The following is a 21,484-nucleotide window of genomic DNA, read 5'->3' on the forward strand; positions in this document are numbered from 1 at the left end:
TGAAAGGTACATGAGGGAGGGGGATGTAGTCCATTGTGCTTGATCTGGCCAGAGTTTTCACTTGGCCTCACTTAATTGCCATTCTTATTACAGCCCCCATCCCATGTGCGAGCCCATGATACCATGCACAGCTCCTTTGGTGGGCAAATGGACACCTTCCTTCCTTTCTCACCAGTGAAAAAAAAGTAGGATCTAATCTATATGCTGTTCACTCTCTAATACTTACAATACATTTTGCCTAGAAGTAAAAAAGACATTAACTAAAATAACATGCAGGTCATAGAATCAATCAAGAAAAGTTCTCTAGGGCTCAGCTGCTGTTTGGGAATCCTCATAGAACAGAGGAGACACTAGGGAAGAATTGCATAACACTGAAAGTTTCTTCATTTTTTTATGCCACTTATACAAAAGTTTGTTCATTTTTTGCCCCTTTCCCATTAAGGTCAACTAACTACTGAGAAGGAATAGGTGGAACTATGCTTTGAAATAATGCTCACCCTTGGTTATGAGATGTGGAACAATTAAGTAAATCCTCACGTTTAAAGGAAGACTATTTTCGAATGATAGATGATCTAGGAATTGGCTGGGGAGCCCAAATTGCCATTTTGCCAATACTAAAATGGATAGTTTGTCATTTCTTGCTCAGGCTTTAAAAAAATGCTTATCACAGCTTTGGGATGAATGGTTAGTAGTCGCTTGGCAAGTTTACTCAAGCACACAAGCATTTGATTAGGTCCACAAAGACACTTGCAAACTGGAGACAAAGTGTTCAGACTGTTAGCCTGGTTTGGCAAGTTATGCCCAGAAAGAGGAACTGGGGGAGGGGGGGGAGGGCTAAAGCACAGGCCAAGGCTAGATAACAGTCTTTGTCAATATTTCTGCTTGTACCCTTTTCTAGCAGAGAAATGCTGAGGTAATATGCTGGGTAGTTTAGGATTAGTTAGTCTGTGTTTGGTTTCTTTCCAATAATCTTCATTAATTCCTATATATGTGTGTTTTTGGTTTAAATAAGATTTATGCTTAATTTGTAATGGTTCTTTTTCTTTTAAAGATTCTTGGTGTGATCTGAGCTGATTGTTTTCAAAGCTCACTTACATGCCTAGTGATTTCACCAAGCAGAAATACTAAGACTGTTCAAGCTAAGAGACAGGAAGCTTGCTCTCTCTTGCATGCACACACACACACACACACACACACACACACAAACACCTCCTACTTTTACATACATCCACCTCTAGTGAATTATGGCATAGGAGGGGAAGCATGGGGGAAAGATACAAACTCTGGTTGCCAGCAGGCTACCCAAGAAGAGGTTCAGGAGGAATGCTGGTGAGGAAAGGAACTATTTAAAGCAGGGGTAGTCAAATGCTGGCAGGGGCTCATGTGTATTGTAGTCCATGGACATCTGGAGGACCGCAGGTTGACTACCCCTGATTTAAAGGATACCCCCACATGCAGGTACCAAGTCACTCACTGGGGGTGACGACCTCCAATTCTACATTCAGAATAATTAATGTGAATTAGAAGAAGAGATGGGTTTTTGTATCCCATTTTTTACTACCTGAAGGAGTCTCAAAGCGACTTACAATTGCGTACCCTTCTTCTCTCCACAATAGACACCCTGTGAGGTAGGTAAAGCTGAGAGAGGCTGACTGGCCCAAGGTCACCCAGCTGGCTGCATGTGGAGGAGTGGGGACTTGAACTCAGTTCTTTAGAGGCTACTCCACTTAACCACTACATCCACAACCAAGCAATAAGCAGGTGTACACATATTCCTTCTTAGTTACCTTTCAGTGCTCTGATTTTAGTACACTCTGGGCAAAGGCTCCTACACTCACGGTATTGGGTTGTTGCATACCATGAAGAATACACAACGTATTCCCACATGTGAGAAAGGGCAGATGCTTTTCCCAGCGAGTAAAGGCATACCCCTAGACTGCCCATGAAGTGACCTTTGGAACACAGTAATGCAATCTCTACAGCCGTCTATCTGTGAGGACCATAGAATCATAGAGTTGGAAGGGACCTCCACACAATCGGAATCAGAAGCACTACAACAGTGCTTTCGGTCCCATGACACTGTAATATTGTTATATAAATGTTTTCAGAAGTAACACAACTCTGACTCCTTTATAAATTATTCATTACAGAGCCATTTTTTTGGGGTGGGAATCTAGCAGAAACGACCTTCCTAGAAATGTGGTATTCTTTACTAGACGTCCATATTGATGCTAATGCCCACATGATCCATAGAACTTTGATTCCATGTGATATACTTGTTCCACTAGCAACAGGGAAACCAGGTTTCAAATATTCAGTCTGTCTTGGACCTCACTGTTTAGTCATCCTGGGCCAGTCACTACTTCACATGGTTGTTATGAAGTTAAGAGGGTGAGGGAGAAAACATGGATGCTGCCTAAGAATAACCATGTATCTAATTCTGAACCAGTACCTCAGTGTGTGGACCATTAAATTAGCACGCTGCAGTCAGGTACAAGCCCCCAGTTTATGCAAAAATCTAAAAAATTAAAATATTAAAATATGGATAGAAAAGGTGACATCTAGAGGTGCTCCACTGTGATATCTCCGCTGTCATTTTTGGGGAGCAAAAGGAAAGGGAAATCCCCACCTGTCCTCACTGCATGAACCAGGCTGGGGTAAGGACAGCACTGGCACTGTGTGGGGAAAAGCAGGAGCCACTGCCTGCCACAGCTGTGTGAGTCGGGCAGGTAAGGCAGCTATCCTGCAGGAAGGAAGGCAGAACAGTGAACAGTCACCAGAGCAGCCCCTCCCATGAGCCACTCAGGCAGAGGCACTGCAGGCTGGTGGTAAAGCAAGGGAGAATAGGAGCCACTGCCACATGAGCCAGGATGGCAGAGATGGTGACATTGCAGGTGGGCAAACCGACTGGCAAGTGGGTGGCCCAGTGAGCAAGCTGGGTGTTGCATATGCAGATCTGCTGAGGACTGAGCTTGAGTTCAGAGGCAGGATCAAGATTCAGATCCACAGACTGGCTGAGGTCTGGCTGGATTATTTGCAAGAGGCAGTAGATTCTTACCAGGCAGCCTCAGCCAGATTGGATGGCTGGCGGCAGGATCCGCCAAAGATCCAATCCATTCAAACTGTTGTGTGACCAATCACCCACAATTGCAGGTAGATCTTTTATTCCTTGTGTGTATATATTGGGAGGTTTGTTTGTGGATTCTCAGTGTAGTCATGGTACTTTTGTACTGTGAACTAATCACTAATAAAGAACTGAAACATTCCAGTGTCTCTGTGTTCCTTGACCCATGGATTTAACACTGGGGGAATGGGATTCTCCCCACAAGTTTCTCATGCCCTCCACATTTATATATGAACACAGTCCCAGACTGCACACAATGGAGCTATGTACATGGAAGGATACAGATCTTGAAGAAACAAAGGTTTGCAGGTGGGGGGTTTAAAATAAAATCCTGCTAACAGGGAATAATGCCTGAGTTATTTAAAAATCTTGCAAGATCACAGTCAGTACTCTGGGGTTGTCTTAGCAACCAGAGTGCTGTATCTTGGGCCAAGCCAATCCAGCAAAGTGCTGAGTGAAATCAGAAGCAGACACAACTGGGAGAGGAAGAGAAAGGAAGCAGGGCAAAATACTGAAAAGGCTGGGAAGACAGAGAGAAAGAGAAGGTCTGTGTGGGAGAAATGAAGAGAAGAAAAGCTGGAAGGGGGAGAGAAAGAAGGGAAAATGGGGAAGGAGAAAAACCTCGGAAGAGAGAAGGTGGAGGGACAGGATTTTGCTCTCCTGTAATTCCCATTGGCCCTCAGCTTGTAACCCCCCCCCCAAAAAAAAATAATGATACATAAACCTTTGTTATCTTGGCTCAGTGAGAAATTAACTCAAGTTAAGGCTGGGAATTGACCTATTTCTGAAAGTCCTTTTAAAAATTGAAACCTCAACTTTGTAAAAATTAAGATAAATATTTAGATAACAACTGCTTATATCTTACTGTCATCATTTGAATTGTAGGAATAGATCACTGGAGTCGATCCAGAATCCCTTGCTCTATCTAACACATCAATACCATTACCATCAATCTGCCGCCTAGTTTACATGCTACTTATACTGGTCATGTTTGTTGTCATAAAACCTTCCCTGTGCTGGTGATCTATGTATATTCATCTTAATGTATGCAGCAGTACTTGCATGCTGGCAACACTGCTAGTGCGTAAACACCGTATGCTTCACACACAGTAGAAGCATATGAACAGTACTCCCTGCCATGTGTCTTGGGGAGAGATTTTTCATTGTTGACTATGGAAGGTAATGTCTAAATTAATTGGTAAGGCAGTCTATCCCGGGAACAAGTCCCCTCCCTCTTAATCACTAGTCACTTTCAAGCATTTCACATATATGGGAGAAAATAAAAGGAGGCACGAAGGGATATCACTGGAGTGAAGACCTGTTCATGAAAGGCAGGAAGGAAGTTTGCTCAGGAATTAGATTCCAGATTGCTACTTAGAACTGAGTCTTGGCCTAGCAGCACTCTCCACCCTTCATCCAACCATATCTGGTTTACACATACAGGAGAATGCAGGACATGTCAGGGCATAGAAACTGTATCTTTGAACATTTTAGCTTTGAACATTCCTTTGCATAAAATAAACTCAATGAAAATAGAAAGCAAGCACACATAAAGAAAGTTCCTATCCATTCCCTTTCTTTTCTTACTGTGCTGGTTTGCTATTTCTAGAGATCTGCAGTTTGGAGTGGTACAGTCCATTCTACTGCTCAGTATCCTATTCTTTCATTCCTATGACTCTGTTTATCCTAGAGTGCAGCAGACAGAACTTTGTGAACTGGCTGTTGTATAGCTAGAAAGTCAGCATGTGCCCTACATGAAGCTGAAATCTTGTTTAGGCCAACAGCTCTTTAACTATAACAGGTAGAGTTAGCAACCAGCAAGTGGCAGGCGCAGGGGTACGGGGAATTGCTGGCAGCAACAGTGTGATGTAACTACAGAGAAAACCTGGGGGAAATGTCACATCTCTCTAGGAATCGTCAGAAACTCTATGGAAAAACATTAGAATGTTTGGCAATTCCTAGAGAAGAGGTAACTTTCCTCATAGAGAAACATATCACTGTTGGGTTTTTCTTGAACTGCCATTAAATACATCATCCTTGGCAACATTTTTTTCTCCTGCCAGCTACTGGAGTTCTGGTGGACAAGGCCCACTGGGACTGGAAGATTTCCTGCCCCCAGTGGGCATATAGGAACCCAAGCAACAGGTGACAAAATACATTGAGGTCATCAGCTGGCAGTTAATACGGTGCTCAGTAGTGGCTTCTGCAATATGTTGAATCACTGACACCTGCTCCTCTGTAAAGGTCATTGTTCATATTAAGATGTTTTTGCAACATGAAATGTGGCACATGAATAAAACAGAATTCACTGGATTCTAGTTCATTGTGATAATAAGACCTATAATGCCAAGGTAGCTGCTAACAGAAATATCTATAGAATATGTACAATAGAAATAGGCAGGACAATATTACGTAGCAACAGAGATTAGGCATCGACATCTTGAAATAATTTTAGGGGACATTTATTTTTCAAAATGTTAAAGTGCTGTGACATAATATTTCATGGGAAGAAGAGCTCTGGGTGATCCCTTGGGAAACAACCTGCAGCGATGGCCCAGGTTTGTTTGAATTGCAATCTTGTGCTTCAACAAGTGGCAATTGTCCCCATGCGTCACAAACCAGCAGGCAAAATAGTCTTGGTCACAATCACGATTTGTGTCTAGGAAACAATTTTGATGTAACTTAATTCATACTAACTGCATCACTTCCAAGGAATCTTTGGGATGTCTGCATAAGGTATTTTTAAAAAATAATAATTTCTAACTGCCTCTGGTGGTGGAAAGCACTGCCAAGTCACAGCTGACTGATTCCCAAGGCAAGAGACATTCAGAGGTAGTTTGCCATTGCCTGCCTCCATATCACAACCCTGGTATTCCCTGAAGGTCTTTCATCCAAAGGCCTAGCAGGATTGACCTGGCTCAGCTTCTGAGACCTGACTAGCCTGGACTATTCAGATCTAATCTGTCTTCCTTTGAGTTAATCAAAATCTTATTTATTTTCTTAATGCTGTATAAACAGTGTTGTTGGCAGTTCAGATAAACAAGACCCAAATGGCTGGTTTATATCAGAACGAGGGCTTTTCGCAAGGGTCCGACTTCAAAGTTTTATGAAAAGAAGTGAGAAGAGCTCAGAAAGAGGTCAATTAAAGTGGTAACTTACTAAAAGGATGATGGGAAGATAATATCTACTTTAATCCTTACAAAATGGCAATGTGAAATTTTAAGATTTTCATTTATAATGTACATTGGAAAATATCAGCTGAAAGAATAACATGAGCAAAGTTGTGATGTAGCTTTAATAGTTGTTCTTTCAGCCCAGATCGAGAAAAGGGAACACTGAATCAAAAAAATACAGATGATCTAGGTGGGTGAGCTTCAGTCAATCTCTTGCCATTTGTTTTTCAAAGTTAATGGTTTACAGCCTTTCTCAACTTTTTTACCATTGAGAAACCCTTGAAACATTCTTCAGGCAAAACCCCAGAAGTGGTATGATTGTGCAGAATATGGTTGGGAAGCATAGCTATGTACATGCCCATCCAGGGCCCCTCTCTTTCCTCCCCCTCCAGGCCCATCATTGGCCATTTTTGGAGGGAGGGGGCTGACATGACCACATATGGTCATATCATTCAATAAATATTTAACAAAATTTTAAAAATATATTTAAAAATTAACTCTTACCCATTCAAGAAACACTTCCAGGGCTGTCAAGAAACCCAAGGGTTTCATGAAACATTGGTTGAGAAAGCCTGCCTTAGATCATAGCATTTAAATGAGATGACTTTGTTTTGGTTGGCCTTGTTTTATGACTAAATTGTCTTGGCATTGTTGATAAATTCTAAAATAAGCTGGAATGGACTTGCAGCACTATGGAACCAAGGAACAAACAGCAAAGTTGCAATGGAATAATTCAGTGCAAGGTAGCATGGAATCTACTGAATGCTTCCTGCATTAAAATTAGCAAAGTTCCTAAGAAACTGTGCTTCACCTAGGTTTATTCCACACACACTGAATAATGCACTTTAGAAGTCGATTTTTCTGTTTTATCTAATGTGTGTGAAATTAGCCCTATTCCCCTATATGCTGAGGACTGTGTTGAAACTCATTAAGATGTTGAAATCAATAGCAAGACACCATTGATTCGATGCGACACTTCAGACAGAAAGGCAGAAATATTATAATCATATATATATAAAACATTAATGTGATTTAATATTATTGGAACATGTTGGTACAAATCTCTTAACTCACGGGAAATATTCAAGAATATTCAGGGCTAACATTTGCTGCTTATTCACATCTACTCAGCAAGAGACATTCCAAAAGGAGAGAAGTGGCTACTAATATATCAGAAATAAATGTATTGGACACAGAAAGATCATCTGCCTGGCCCTTGGCACACTGAAGTGAGAGTGTTCTGTGTTGGCAAAGTGTTTTGAGTATTAAACTACCTTTAGAGGTGAGCACAGAGGCATACTACTTAAAGAACACTCAAAGTAGCTTCTTTACCTGCAATAAGAACCCAATTCATCCTTATGTTGAAGCATAGTAGGAAGTAAAACACTTGATCACCTACCAGTTTATCACTTTACTTCATGAGTCAGGAAGGTTACTGTATGTGTGTGTTTAAGTAGTACATACGTGTTTACATCTGTGTGTTTATCCTTACCTTATAAAGATTCACACACGTTACCTGAAATTGCAAGATCACTGCAGAAATTAGAGGTGCGGAAGACAGGTGTGTGACATTAGAGACACCAGTCATTGTGAAGCCACCCTTCACAGATGTATCTTCCCTATTTCAACTTTGGATTTGTAGAACTGATTTTTAAAAGACCTTGCCTCAGGACAAATGCAAAGCAGCAAGACAACATATGTGGCTTTCTCCTTGAGTGTTCCCCATGATTATTTTTAAAATCTCTTTCTGTGTTACATTAAACGGCAGGAATCAATCCTAAACAAAATTGCTGTCAAAATTAAACCTGCTCCCTGTGTTCCTAATATAATAATGCCTGAGTATCTTGTAACTCAAGAGCAACCAAAACAAAAATCTAAGGGCAATCCTGTGGTTTTGTCAGCCTTTGTTGCTGCTTTGTTTCAGTTACGGAAATGCAGAAGGGGCCTATTGAGCAATGTATAATCCCACAACAAACACTGTTTGTTCCACACCAGAAGGAATGATAAAGGAACATGCACATTGTATTTTGGGAAAGAAACCTCATTTCATTAACAAACCCATCCAGGAGTTGCTATAAGATTGTGGCTCCTTCTGCATCCATACTTCTTGGGTCCTTCACACCAATTATGAAGTTGTTGGTTCTTCTGGCTCCATGAACTAGAGAAAGTACCTCAACTTTTTCCACATCTTGACCCTGGCTTCTCAAGTACTTGATATCTTCTTCAGGAAACTCACCTAACATGGGAATTTTAGATAAGGTTATTTTCTATAGAGCAGCCTTTGTGTCCCCTTCCTTCTCATATATTAGAACCACCATGTTCCCATTGAAGAATGGCAGCTGTCCTCTCAACTGGGAATTGCAGTGACTAGTGGACAAAGTGATTCTGTGATTCAGCTGATTCTGTGGAATAATTCATCAACCATGCTCCTGTTGGTGGGAACTGTAAATCAGAACCCCAACTTGCTAATAAAGAGCCACACCATCTCAGATTCAGACAGAAATATGGAATGGAAGGAAGACCTTTGATAGGCAGCCCTATCAGGCCTGTTCTTTCCAGTCACAGAGAAAATTAAGAAGCATTTTCCCAGTTGATGTAGCTTGCAGTGCTATCAAAATTACTGCTCCCAGGAACTGGCAGATCTCCAGTGATAGAGGGAGGTTGCTAAGCAGGGTCCGTATTGCAAGGGTGAAATCAGAAAGAAAGCTCCCATTTTTCCATTGATGGAAGTGCTGAGATTGAGTAAAAAACCTGGCTGGATTTAGTCTATGGTTAGGATTCACCTCCATGGTGCTGGCGAGAAAGACTGCAAGTAAATCTCAGAACTGTTGCCAAAATGCCTCCCTTCTCTAGGTTTAAAATAAAAAACAAAAACAAAAACAAAAACAAAAGCCGAACAGAAACCCAAGATGAGAGCTCCATAGTTCGCATACTTACTATCAACTTCCAGGACATTAGACTGAAGTTGAGGATGAAGTCGGCCTAAGGACAGGCTCTCACTCAGGTTCTTGTTATATGTTAAAACGTTTACTAAAACCTGTTCAAAAATAGACACAAATAGTAACAGATTTGATAAACCCTTAGTGATGGAGTTTTGTGCAGATGGGGAGATGATGGGGAGATGATGTAATCCAACTTCCTCATGGGAGAAGCATGTTTGTACTTGGGATGTGCACACTAAGAAAAATTCAGTGCAATTTTGATGCATACCGAATTGATTCAAGTATATCCAAATCACGGGCTCAGAACAGTGATTTGGTTTCTGTGATAAGGGTTTACTTAAATCTATTTGGCTTTTGAAGCCTGACAAACAGCTGATGCTGCTGAGATTTGGCTCTCCGAAATATGAGATTGGGTCCGGTGGAGAGACATTTAAAGATCACATCAGATTTGGTTTTTTTTTGGGGGGGGGGTGTCTTTAAACATCTCCCTACCTGAGGGGTCTGCTAAAGAGAAAGACCCCAGCAAACAGCTGATCCTGAGATGGGATCTTTTCCCCAGCAGCCACCTCTGAGGTTGCAGAGAATCTGCTCTCCACAGTTTCAGAGGGACTTGAAGAGGGAGACATTTAAAGACCCCACCCAACAGCTGTTTGGCGGGGTCTTTCTCAATCAGTCAAATCAATCCCAAATCAATTTGGGCTTCTCTGATTTGGCCCATGTAAATTAATGGGGATTGAGATATGGCTAGGATAAACCTTCAAAAAACCCAAATCAACATTGATTTGATTGGGGGGGGGTTTATTCAAGCTGAATTGCACACCCCTAGTTTGCACAGTGGTCTGTATATACATTCTTAGATGTATATAGGCAATAAGTGCATGATCAGAGAAATGGGAACACAATTCTTGCAACTAGTACTTGCAAGTGCTGACCACTATGCAAAAGTGCCATGCAACTTGTGGCGGTCAGGTATTTTGAGGAGGCAGGTTCCATTGCTGCAATTTTCTACACATGTACACACTGAACATTTTTGCAGATTGTTTGGAAACCAGTATTTAGGCTGATGAGAAACAACTTTTATGTGCCTTCACACATGCTGTATAATGAACTTTCAATCCACTTTTAGTGTGCTTTGCAATTGGATATTACTGCATTAGAGCTTTTCTTTTTCACACACGTTTTTCTCCCTCTAGTGATTGCTTCAATATTTCATGACTATCACTGGTTTATTCCCAAGCACTTTAACAGTGTAGAGAAATAAACCAGGCATAATGTGATGAAATACTGAAGTTACCACTAGAGGGAGCAAAACACATGGCAGAACGGAAAAAGAAAGTATGCAGTACAGGGTCTCATAAAATGGAAAGTATGCGATACAAGCATAAGATATCTTATTATAAGAACAAGAGAAACAGTCTTATTATAGGGACAAGAGAAACCATGTTGGATCAGGCCAATGACCAATCTAGTCATACACTCTGTGCCACAGTGGCCATAACCCATGAACCAGCAGGAAATCCACCAGCAGGGCCAGAACCTCAGACGCTTGATGCCCCCATCCTATACAATTTGATGCTGGGCACTATACAATCTGATGATGGCATTATACAATCTGATGTTGGGCATCAGATCTCCCAGTGAGTAACTGAATCCTTATAGCAGCCACAAGGGGTATAGATCAGGGCCATGGCACTGTGAATGGATGCTTAATAGGGTTGGGTGCTTTGACGGCTGAAGCGGCCGTTCGCACCCAAAGAGCCAGGCCCGCGGAGCGGGGGATTGAGAGGAGGCGTAAGTGGTGGAGTGCCAGTGGGCATACACAAACAGGTGCAGAGCACCTGCTGGCGTGGTGCTGCCCACTCCTCCCTCTCCCCCTGCGCTGCACTGCGGCGCTGGCTGCTTCAGGTGCGAACAGCTGCTTTGGATGCTGAAGCACCCAACCCTAGTGCTTGATTCCTCCCATGCAATTTCTTGATCAAATATTATTTATCTCCACCTGCTGAAGATTTTTTTAACACTATATGTCAGGGTATCCACTCATAGATTTCCAATGTAACATGTACTTTGACCTTAGGTCTCAGCTAGTCCCACTTTTTACCAGGCATAAGAATGGGTCAATGGGAAGTACAATGTGGAATACTGGCATTTGGGTTCCACTGGCCAGGTAAATGTATTCTAATATAGATATGATATTTGGTTCTAACAGCCTCTAAGCTCCCTCTCCCATAATGCTGTAATGTGTCAGAGGTGTGTTTGAGCTATGCTGCAGTTCTATCAATGAAGTTGTGACCTTGTTAAACCAATGCCATTTGTTACATGTTCCTTCTTGGGCGCAAGGGTAAAAAGAAGACGAGGCTAGAACCCTTCTTAATATCTTGTCTTCTGTGTTTTGAGAGCTTTTGTGTGTGGAGGAACACTGGTCATGTGAGCCTACTCCAATTGTCTGAAGTGGTACAGCACAGATGCAAGTTGACCGATTCAGTAAGAACAGGTCCCAAAGACTCCCTCCTAGTAAGAAAACTCTTAAGGCTTCACAAGGTGTAACCTGTAGCATAATGCTGATTGCAATGAAGTGATTACTGACTCCTTGCCCTCTGGGATATGAGTCAGTTGGGTTAGGCTGGGTAAGTTCCACCGCCACTTGGGCTGGGGTTGGATTTTTAGGCGATCTTTTATTGTATTAGGGGTTTTTATATGCTGTGACCCGCCACGAGCCTTGTGGGAGTGGTGGGCTATAAGTCTAATGATTGATGATAATGATGATGATAATGATGTCACTTCCAGATCATGCCAAAAGTGACACTGTAACATTGGTGCAATGTCAACTTTCCCCCCATTGTCCTGTGGAGTGGCAATAGCGAACAGAGGGTCCATAGCAGGAGTTCCCCTGTCAAGACCATGGAAATGACAATGCTAGTATCCACTGATGTTTCCTAGTATCCATATGCTTTTTTCCCCAAGCAGCTCTGCCTTTCTCCACCTTAGTAGAGCAGGAGGTTCTTCAGAAGCACAGGAAGGATAATGCTATTGCAGTCTTCCTGTTTGAGGGCTTTCTAGAGGTAGGTGGCTGTCCACTCTGTGAATCAGAATGCTGGACTAGATGGGGCCCGTGATCTAATCCAGCATAGCTCATCCATTTCGATTCTACAAGAAGCACCCATTTTTAAAAAGCTGCATCATTCAAGGAAGATATTTAGCTTGGAAATTTCCAACATTTTGTAATTTCCTCCTATAGTATCCATTTTGAGATTGGTTCTGTCTCCCACATCAGCCATTTGTGTCTCAAAATTCCAACCGTGTCCACAGGCTTAATAAGGTTGGTGGGTGGGACAGGATTATATGCTGCTTCTTAGGGGCCATGTTGTAGCACTCAGAACTGACCTGTGTAATGCTGCTCAACGCTTTGTCTCCACCATTGGCTCCTAGACAAAGATAAGTCCCACACATCCCTTCTGATGGCCGAACAACCGTGGGCAGTAAGAAAGACAAAGGTCTCTTCCCAGGCTGAATAAAATTCCTCTGTAAGAAAAAGAAATTCCCATCCCCAAAACATTATTAAAGGCATCAGTGATTTTTTTAACCCTCCAGGGAACTATCTTCTCATTATACAAATTCCATGTTTTCAAGGCCATAAACATTCTTACTAGATATTCAGGTAACTGGATGGAATATAATATAATTCAAAGCAGCTATTATAAACAGAAAATGGCTGTTGACTGAAGGGGGCTTTCCAAGCTAAGGGCTTAGTCTTACAGTCCAGTTCATAATCAGATCCTTTAATGAATTTCAGTCCCATTTGGAGGGGAATGAAGTAGCTTGAGATCATGGAGCTGGGGGAGGAGAGTGCTCGAAAGGGGAAAACACATATGCCTGTCATCAACCAGTCTTTTTCCAGTATTGGGATTAATAGTGCTAGGTGGGGGATTTCTACCAGGAATGGCATAGGGGAAAGGATTACGCCGCCAGTTGTTGGGTCCCCAATCCACATCCCCTTCTCCCTACAAGCTGTTAAAATGCATTGGGAGATCCAGTTACAAATCTTACATACTGCATGTGGCTGGGTCCTTTGAAACACCGGGAGGTAATGGGTTTTCCTTTGGAAGATTTTAAGCAGAGGCTAGATAGTCATCTGACAGAAATGCTGATTTTCTGAACTTAGGCAGATTGTGTGATTAAAAGGATTTAAAACCATAGGTATCATAGCATAACAGAGGCTCCTAACCCTTTCGTATCTACATACATTATTTTATACCACAGTTAAGGGCTTAATTCAATGAGATGAGGGGGATCTATGATGGAGTCTTCTGACATCTCTAATGTTATCAGAAAGCAGCCACTGTATGCTCCTGTTTAGATCAGGGATATGGCTTAACATGCTATTTCTCCAGGAAAACCTCATGCTGCCAAACTGATCTAAGTCATGGTAGAAAAAGAGACAGGCTGTTTGTTTTGTTCCCCATACTGGAGCTTAAAACATCATGGGAGAATTGTTTTATCTAAGGAGAATTGTGCAATGGAGAAGGTTAAACATCCACAAACTCTGTCTCAACATCCTGGCTCCAGTCTGAATAGGATCCCTGCAACTACTTTTTGAGAAAATTGGACAGGTCATACTAAAGAGACCTAATCATGGATCAAACCATGAGGGCGGTATATAAAAGTAAATAAATAAATAAGCACATAAACAAACAAATAAATAAATACAAATAAATAAATACAAATAAATAAATTTCATAATGTATTACCATAGAATGGTTCCCTGTGTTATTCACCCAAGAAAAATCCAACATCTGACTGTTTAAAAGGATTCCAGAAGATGTCATAATTCCACTTCCAAAGGGCCGGTTCAAGGAACTGAAGAGGAAAATAAAGAAAGAGCATGAGTGATTGATTTGTTACTTCAAACGTCTTGATTTGACAATATATTATCTGATACATGTTTCTTCTTCTCAGCATTTCTAGAAGATATTTGAATAAGGGCAATCCATCACTGCTGATACAGTTAAATCTATCATCAGTATCAGATACCATGACATTTTGCTTTATCCTTGCTAGGAGGGAACAAAGACTTAACATTGGGGAGCCACAGACCACCAGCTAGGACCCAATATGTGGGGTACCACAAAGGTCCATTATATCCCTCAATCTTCTTTATTTTCTTATAAAACCTTTGGCCAACAAGGGACTTTGGAGTTCGTTGTAAAACCTTTGGCCAAGACCATCAGGAGTTTTGAGTGGGCTGTCACTAATAGGTTGATGACACCCAGCTTTATACCTCACTCTCCAACCCCCTGAAGGCAGCTAGGAACATCCTGAGCCAATGTCTTGAGGCTGATACCAATTGACCGAGGGTAAGCAATTAGCAGCTTAATCCAGGCAAGATGGGGATTATGCTGGTTTGGAAGTCAGAGTGTTTGATTGGTGTTGATTTACCAGACTTGGATGGGATCAAGCTTTCCATATTAGATCAAGTTAAGAACAGAACTGCCTGTGGATTCAGGCTTGAAAGTTGGTGCTGTAGCTAGGAGTGTATGTTTTCAGTTGTATAAAGTTCATAAACTGTGTTTTATCTAGACTTTGTTTATTTATTTATTTATTTAGATTTCTATACCGCCCATTTCTTTGCAGCTCTGGGCGGTTTTGCTGACCTGATTTCTTTGCCGACATGACTTCCAAAAAGTCCAGTCTATACTGTTGTAATAAGCTCTCTGTGTGGCTGGATTTCAAGATGTCTCAGAAGCTTCAATTGGCACAAAATGTGACAGCAGGTCTCCTCTCTGGACTCAATGATGTGTCAGTGGAAGGGTATTCCCACGTAAGGAGAGCTAAAATTGGCCTTTCTGACTCTTCCAGGAGCACAGCTTCTTCTCATGACTGCTGCCTCTCAACCTATACAGCTAATAATTCACACAGCTCCAACAACCCTAGGTCTAAACTTTCTCAGGGTCAGAAAGAACTGCTATAGGGGGAATGTAAGAATAGCCTGCAATCCTTGCATTTGTGGATCCAATCCACTATTTACTGCTATTTATTTTTAAATTATTTTAAATTGTGTTTTATTGTAATGTTAATTGGACTTTAGACCTTGAATGAGACCTTGAAAACTTTTTAAATTGTGGAATAAGTGTATAGAATTACTAATAACAAAATAAATATGATGCCCAACTTCACATCTTGATTTTAAGCAAGATCTATAAAGTTGTCAAGTTCCAGGTAGGCCATGGAGTTCCCCTGGAATTACAACTGATCTCCAGACTACAGAGACGACTTCCCTTGGCACCTTCAAAGGGTGGGCTCTGTGGCATTATACCTGGGAACTCACCCCTACTCAGGCTCCATCCCAAATCCACTGGAATTTTCCAGTGCAAAGTTGGCAACCCTAAGATCTGTTCATGCACTCTTGATCTTGACCTTGCCAGGAACCACTGAGGTCTAACTGTTGAGTGCCTAATGAAGATCTAAGATATTATTTTGCATAATGGCTACTGATGGCTGTGGCTTAGCACTTTGCCAATTAGATCTCAACATGTTGTTCACAAGATATTATTATATTCTCATTTCTGAGGTCAATCTGTAAGCTGTATGTTAAATTGTACTTAAATATGGAAATCCACCTCTGAATTTACACAAGTGGAGTCGAGTCCTTACCTTACAATTGCCACAATGTAGTCATCAGGTCCCATGACAAGGACCTGACTAGCAGAGGGACCACTTTCTATGGACAAATGTGGAACATGATGATCAGGGGCAGAAGACTGGGAATCATTAATCAATTGACGCAGCACATTTGCAGTTGATTGGCTACATCAAGAAAAGAAAGAAGAACGGTGCATTTTAAAAATAGATATTTCAAAGTCCAGGCACACTGTTTATTATGGTTCAAAAACTGTGATTTAGCATATGAGAGACAATATGATGTTTAGGCTTCACTCTAATAGAAAGAACAAGATGGCAATGGTCAGACTTTTAGGGAGACCCGCAATTTAAGCACCAACCAAAGGACTGGGAGGGAAAGTTGAAATATATAAGGGACACCAACTGCAAAGACATGTGAAAAATAAGACAGTCTTGTGCTTCTAAAAGATCAGGAGATAATACAGGGATGTAGGTTCAGATGGCATGAGTTTCACATTGATGGACACTGAGTGGGAACTAAAGATCTCATTAGCCAGGAAGAGACTGGGGCCCTCAGCTTCGGCAGAGGCTGGGGCAGCTGGAAGACAAAGGTGCACAGTGGTGGCTGGGTAGGTCTGGTGCTGAGCTCCCTTGCTCTGCTGCCACCTGTCTCCCGCCCCCATGGCAGACTCCTTCATCCTGGCCTGAAGGGTGGAGAAAGAGAATGGGACACTCAGGCTCATGCAGAGGCTGTGCGTGGAGAGAGGACAAATGGGCGCGGCAACTGGGGGCAGTGGTGGCGGCATGGTGAATGGGGCCTGACCTGCTGCCACCTCTGCTGCCTGTCTTCCATCCTGTTCAGTCCTCAGCTGCTACCATCTCAACCAGCCACCCTGCAGCTGGCTCCTTTCACATCTACTGTCATGCTCCCTCTTTCCCCTGCCTGTCTGTCATCCATTACCATTTCCATCACATCCATTATGATTTCCATTACAGGAAGTATGCTAGTACATGTGTTTCCACATCAATAATCATTCCAGTTTGTCACCAATAGTTATTCTTAGGACACAGCCAACATCCTCTTGTCCCGAAGAGTACTTCCATGTCAGTCCAAAATCTAACACTCAATCACTTATTAATAATAAACACTTTATTAATTGGTCATTACATGTAAACAGATTGCAAAAAGGTGTCAAGATGTTCATAGTGACATAGAATCATAGAGTTGGAAGGAACCTTCAAGGTCATCTAATCCAAGCCCTTTGCAGAATGCAGTAAATTCACAACTACTTGATAGCACTAAAACTGCTCTCTGAGGTAGGTATAGGAGAGGGCAGTGGTGATTCAGTGGTAGAACATCTGCTTGGTATACCAAAGGTTACAGGTTCAGTCGCTGGCATCTCCAGTTAAAAGGCTCAAGGTATGTTGGCAGTGTTCAGAATATAATCCAATCCACACTTTGGATTTGCTTTCAATGAATTTACTGCAATAGGATTTCGCAAAAAGACAATAACTGACTACAAGCCAATCACTACACACTGGAGAATGCTGCACAGCTCCCCCTAGGATATAAGTGGACTAAGCCATGCTTTCAACTAGATTCTTAGCAGGCTGTTTCTTCTCCAAGAGGATGTAGGTGGTATCAAAGACATCTGCCTGAGACCCTGGAAACCTGCTGCCAGGCAAAGCAGACAATACCTAATAGACCAGTGGTCTGTTTCACTATATAAGGTGTGTTCAGATTACAGTTCACCAGTATTCCCACACTTCATTTTAGATCTGAGAGTGTTTTTCAAGAGCATCCTTGTGTTGGGAAACTGTGCCAGTTTCTTGTCTCTAGCATTTTGAACAATATGCAGTTTCATTTCATGCAGTTTCATTTCACATGTTACACAACTCAGTCCTTGTTCAATCTCAGAGGAAAAAGAGCATCTCTATTATAAACTCTATCAAGAAAGGTTTACTGACAGCTTGCAGCATAGATCCAACCTATGGAATCATTTTATCTTTCCCACTCTGCCACTACCAGAAATTTCTGATAAATTCATTTGTAATGGAAAGATGAAACAAGGTGTCAAGGATACCCTCTACTCATTTTGCTATATTTTTATCTCATATGCATGCTGGGCAAGCGGTGTCCCCTCTTAAAGGGTTTTTTCAGGACATTCAGATCGAACTTCACAGCAATTACTAAAACTTTATAAGACAGCCTGATCTGATCAGGCAATTCCAACTCCCCCACTATTCCCTGGAGAATAGTTTGGTCCTTTTGAATACAGAAGACAGCCTGGCAGTCTTAGAACTAACTGTTGCAAAAGACGCCCACATTAAAAATGATGTGACTTGTTTTTATTTAGTATAATTTAGACTTCTTACCTCATCATCTTTTCTGCAGTGTGAGAGACAGATGCATCATAGAATGGGTCCCCCAAGCTGCTAGCAAGAGCCAGTACTATTTTTAATGTCTGTATTAAACAGAAAGGAAGAAAAAAATACCTAAAGTTATGCTTGACTAAAGTTGAATTATACGAAATTACAGTTTATTTAATATATGTGGTTCCCAAGACAGCCATGTCATTTTACTTTAAGTGTTCTTAGGATAAGATGGAGTTCCTTGGAATTAATTATTAATCGCTCAGCAGGTAAACTATGCATTGTGCCTAATTAGAAAAGGAGGGAAGTATCTTCATCACAGAATGGCTAAACAGAACCTGCAGACTGGCCACACTTCATCAGATACATTGAAACAGTTTTCTTCAAGCCTTACATGCAGGTAGGGAGTGGAGGAGTTAGTTGCCAGGGAAGGCTAGTTAGAGTCAAGATGCATAAGGAACTGGGCAACAAATATAGCTGAGACTGGATTAAAGCAATTGGTAGACCCATGAATGTTTCAGTGTATCTGATGAAGTGTGTCTGCACATGAAAACTTATACCCAGAATTAAACTTCATTGGTCTTCATTGTGCCCCTGACTCAACATTCTATTGCTTCAGACCATTACAGCTACCCACCTGAATCTATATTTCCAACTGTATGTCAGATAATTAGCTAAAGCATAGTTTCCTAAGGAAAACATTGTTGGGAGGGCCTTTTGGAACCTTATGGAAGGTGGAATTATAAGTTCTGTTAATTAAAAGGATAAGAGATATGCCACAAGGAGGAGCTTTTAGCTAACATATGACCACTAATATATGATAGCCATAAAAGAGAACCAAAGAATTTACAAAGAAAGAGGTCACTTTTCTTGTCCAAAAATGTTGCATTTGACTGAAAACAATACTAATTCTGGTCAAAGTGGTAATAGAACTGTGTTCAAACAGATGACCACAGTAAATGCTGAATATGATAGTTATTTATGGAGGTAATTACATATCAGTTTACCAAAATATAGTATTTATGAAATCATACCCTGCCTTTTTCATCCAAAAAGAGGGCATGAGGAGGCTCACATAAAAGTGGATCACTCATGTATGCATGCACATGAAAGCTACCTAGAAGAAAGCTTTGTTGGTCTTAAAGATGCCACTGGACTCAGACTTCTCCCCTTTTTTGGTGTGTTTCACCAATTTATATTTCATCTCGCATAATAAATTGGTATGAACCAAACATAGAACCAAAATTCATCACGAATTTTACTCTTTTGTGTTGTTCGTGAATGGAAGTTCATGACATTTCTACTATCATGAAATTTTAAAGCCATTCATGGCAATTTGTGGAGAGAAGTGGGGTTTAAAGTAACTCCGTCCTGCTGTTACTTGGAAAGGCACAAAACCAGCTGAGCAGCAAGGAACAACTGACACAAACTGCATTTTTCATGTCCTTCTCTAGCTGGCAGACTGCCAGTAGCGGTTACTGGCCCTCCTTCTAGTGTTATTTATGGCATTTTTGCTTTAGCATATAACCAGTGAGTAACTGGTTACTCTCTAGGAAAACAATCTCTAGGAAAACAAAACCCATGACTAAGAGAATGCCATCATATAACTACCATTTCAGATGATACTGAATGAGCAATCAAGCCCAAAAGATGAGGTACATGGAAAATCCATGAACAAACCTTCCTACAATAGAAAGCAGTTCAGGAAAGGGAAACTCTGCCAAAGAAATAGGAAAAAAATATTAATGTCCCTTCCAGCACTACAGCCCCAGTCCAAACTGACGCTCCTGACAGCTACCTTTAATGTTGAAGTAAACATTTGGAGATTCTCACATATGAAAGAAAACAGATTGTTTGGCTTGGACCTAGAGGTCAACCTCAAGTAGGGCATGGAGATTCCATGAAATTTCAACTGATCTCCATATTACAGAGATAAGTTCCCTTGAAGGAAATGTCTGAGAGAGAGGACTTTATGACATTGATAACCCATTGAGGTCTTTCTCAAACCCTGCCCTCCCCAAGGTCCTCATTCAAATCTCCAGGAATTTCACAGTCTAAATTGGACAACCCTACTAGGACTTCAGCTGCTAACATTTAAAGTCCACTCATAAGGATCACTGAGAACAGAAAGCCCAGCATTACCAAAAGCAGGACATGTTGATACATAATTAATCATGTCTTACCTCTGCCATCCAGTGGAGAATATTTTCCCTGGCTACCTGGCTGGTAATATTGAAACCTTCAAGGATGTTCAGAGCTGTGATCAGTGCAGGCCCCACATGTGGAGGAGATGGACTGAGAACAAGATGACCTGTGAACAAAAGAAAAGCTGCAGACAACTTAGTTTCCCCACAACTTTCAGCCACAATCTAAAGAGCCATGGAACTAGGTTGGTCAGCCCAAGAGGATCTCAGACTAGGGTGCTTTTCCACGAATAGTACCACTCTGCCACTGTTCTACAGCCTGGAAAGCCTCCAAACCCAGTGCCATTTCAAAAACAGTTTGGGATATGACAAAGCAATCCACTGCTCAAAGGGTGAAAAGGTTAAAACCATCACTGGGTTAATGGAAGCTTTTTGCAAAACCCAAAGCTTTTTGCAAAACCCATTGGATCCTGCCTAAAAAAGAAAAAAAAGCGGGAGGGGGAACCCCCTAGCTGCAAAGTCTCCAATTTGTTAATTATAGATTTATTTATTTATTTATTTATTTATTTATTTATCATACTTATATACCGCCCTCCCCGGAGGCTCAGGGCGGTTTACATCATAACAGAGAACAATACATAAAACAGATGTGGCCATAGTGCTATCATGTCCACCCAGGAGATGATAATAAGATTTTACAGTGTCTATATTCATTGGTGGCCTAGGCTGGTCAAAAACCTCAAGCAGAACAGTAGTGGCTCAGAGACAGAAGATCTACTTGACATGCAGAATGTCGCAAGTTCAGTTCCCAAATTCTCCATTTAAAAGGAGGTGATATGAAAGATCTGAAAGCTGAGACCCTCAGAGGTTGACATGATTTTGATATGCAATGATTGTTATAAGGTGACTTTGTGTGTTCATGTGCTCAAGCCAAATGTAATGACAGAGGAATCTGTTATGATAAAGGAATTCAGGATACCTTAATTAACATGCAAGAGGCACTGGCACCCAGGTAGGTTATCTTCTTTCCAGAAAATGAAGCCAATTTTTTTCCAGTTTCAGGCTGAAAGAAGAGCTCTCTTTATGGAGACAAATGGGCAGGGCAAAGATCAT

General features: G+C 41.4%; 1 protein-coding gene across 3 annotated transcripts in view; it reads right to left on the minus strand.

Moving 5' to 3' along the window:
* Positions 1–6,401: 6,401 nt before the first annotated feature.
* The window catches only part of GGT7 (gamma-glutamyltransferase 7), a 42,284-nt gene continuing 27,201 nt past the window's right edge, over positions 6,402–21,484 (minus strand). For all 3 annotated transcript variants that reach the window (XM_077335331.1, XM_077335333.1, XM_077335332.1), the window contains exons 9-15: positions 20,411–20,538; positions 18,231–18,319; positions 15,888–16,040; positions 13,985–14,093; positions 12,621–12,758; positions 9,235–9,334; positions 6,402–8,533 (exon numbers count right to left, since the gene is read on the minus strand). In XM_077335331.1, coding sequence (XP_077191446.1) covers positions 8,370–8,533; positions 9,235–9,334; positions 12,621–12,758; positions 13,985–14,093; positions 15,888–16,040; positions 18,231–18,319; positions 20,411–20,538 — 881 coding nt within the window. In that variant the 3' untranslated portion in view covers positions 6,402–8,369. The remainder of the gene's footprint in view (positions 8,534–9,234; positions 9,335–12,620; positions 12,759–13,984; positions 14,094–15,887; positions 16,041–18,230; positions 18,320–20,410; positions 20,539–21,484) is intronic.

Source organism: Paroedura picta, chromosome 4 (genome assembly GCF_049243985.1).
Source record: "Paroedura picta isolate Pp20150507F chromosome 4, Ppicta_v3.0, whole genome shotgun sequence".
In the NCBI taxonomy this organism is placed as follows: domain Eukaryota; kingdom Metazoa; phylum Chordata; class Lepidosauria; order Squamata; family Gekkonidae; genus Paroedura; species Paroedura picta.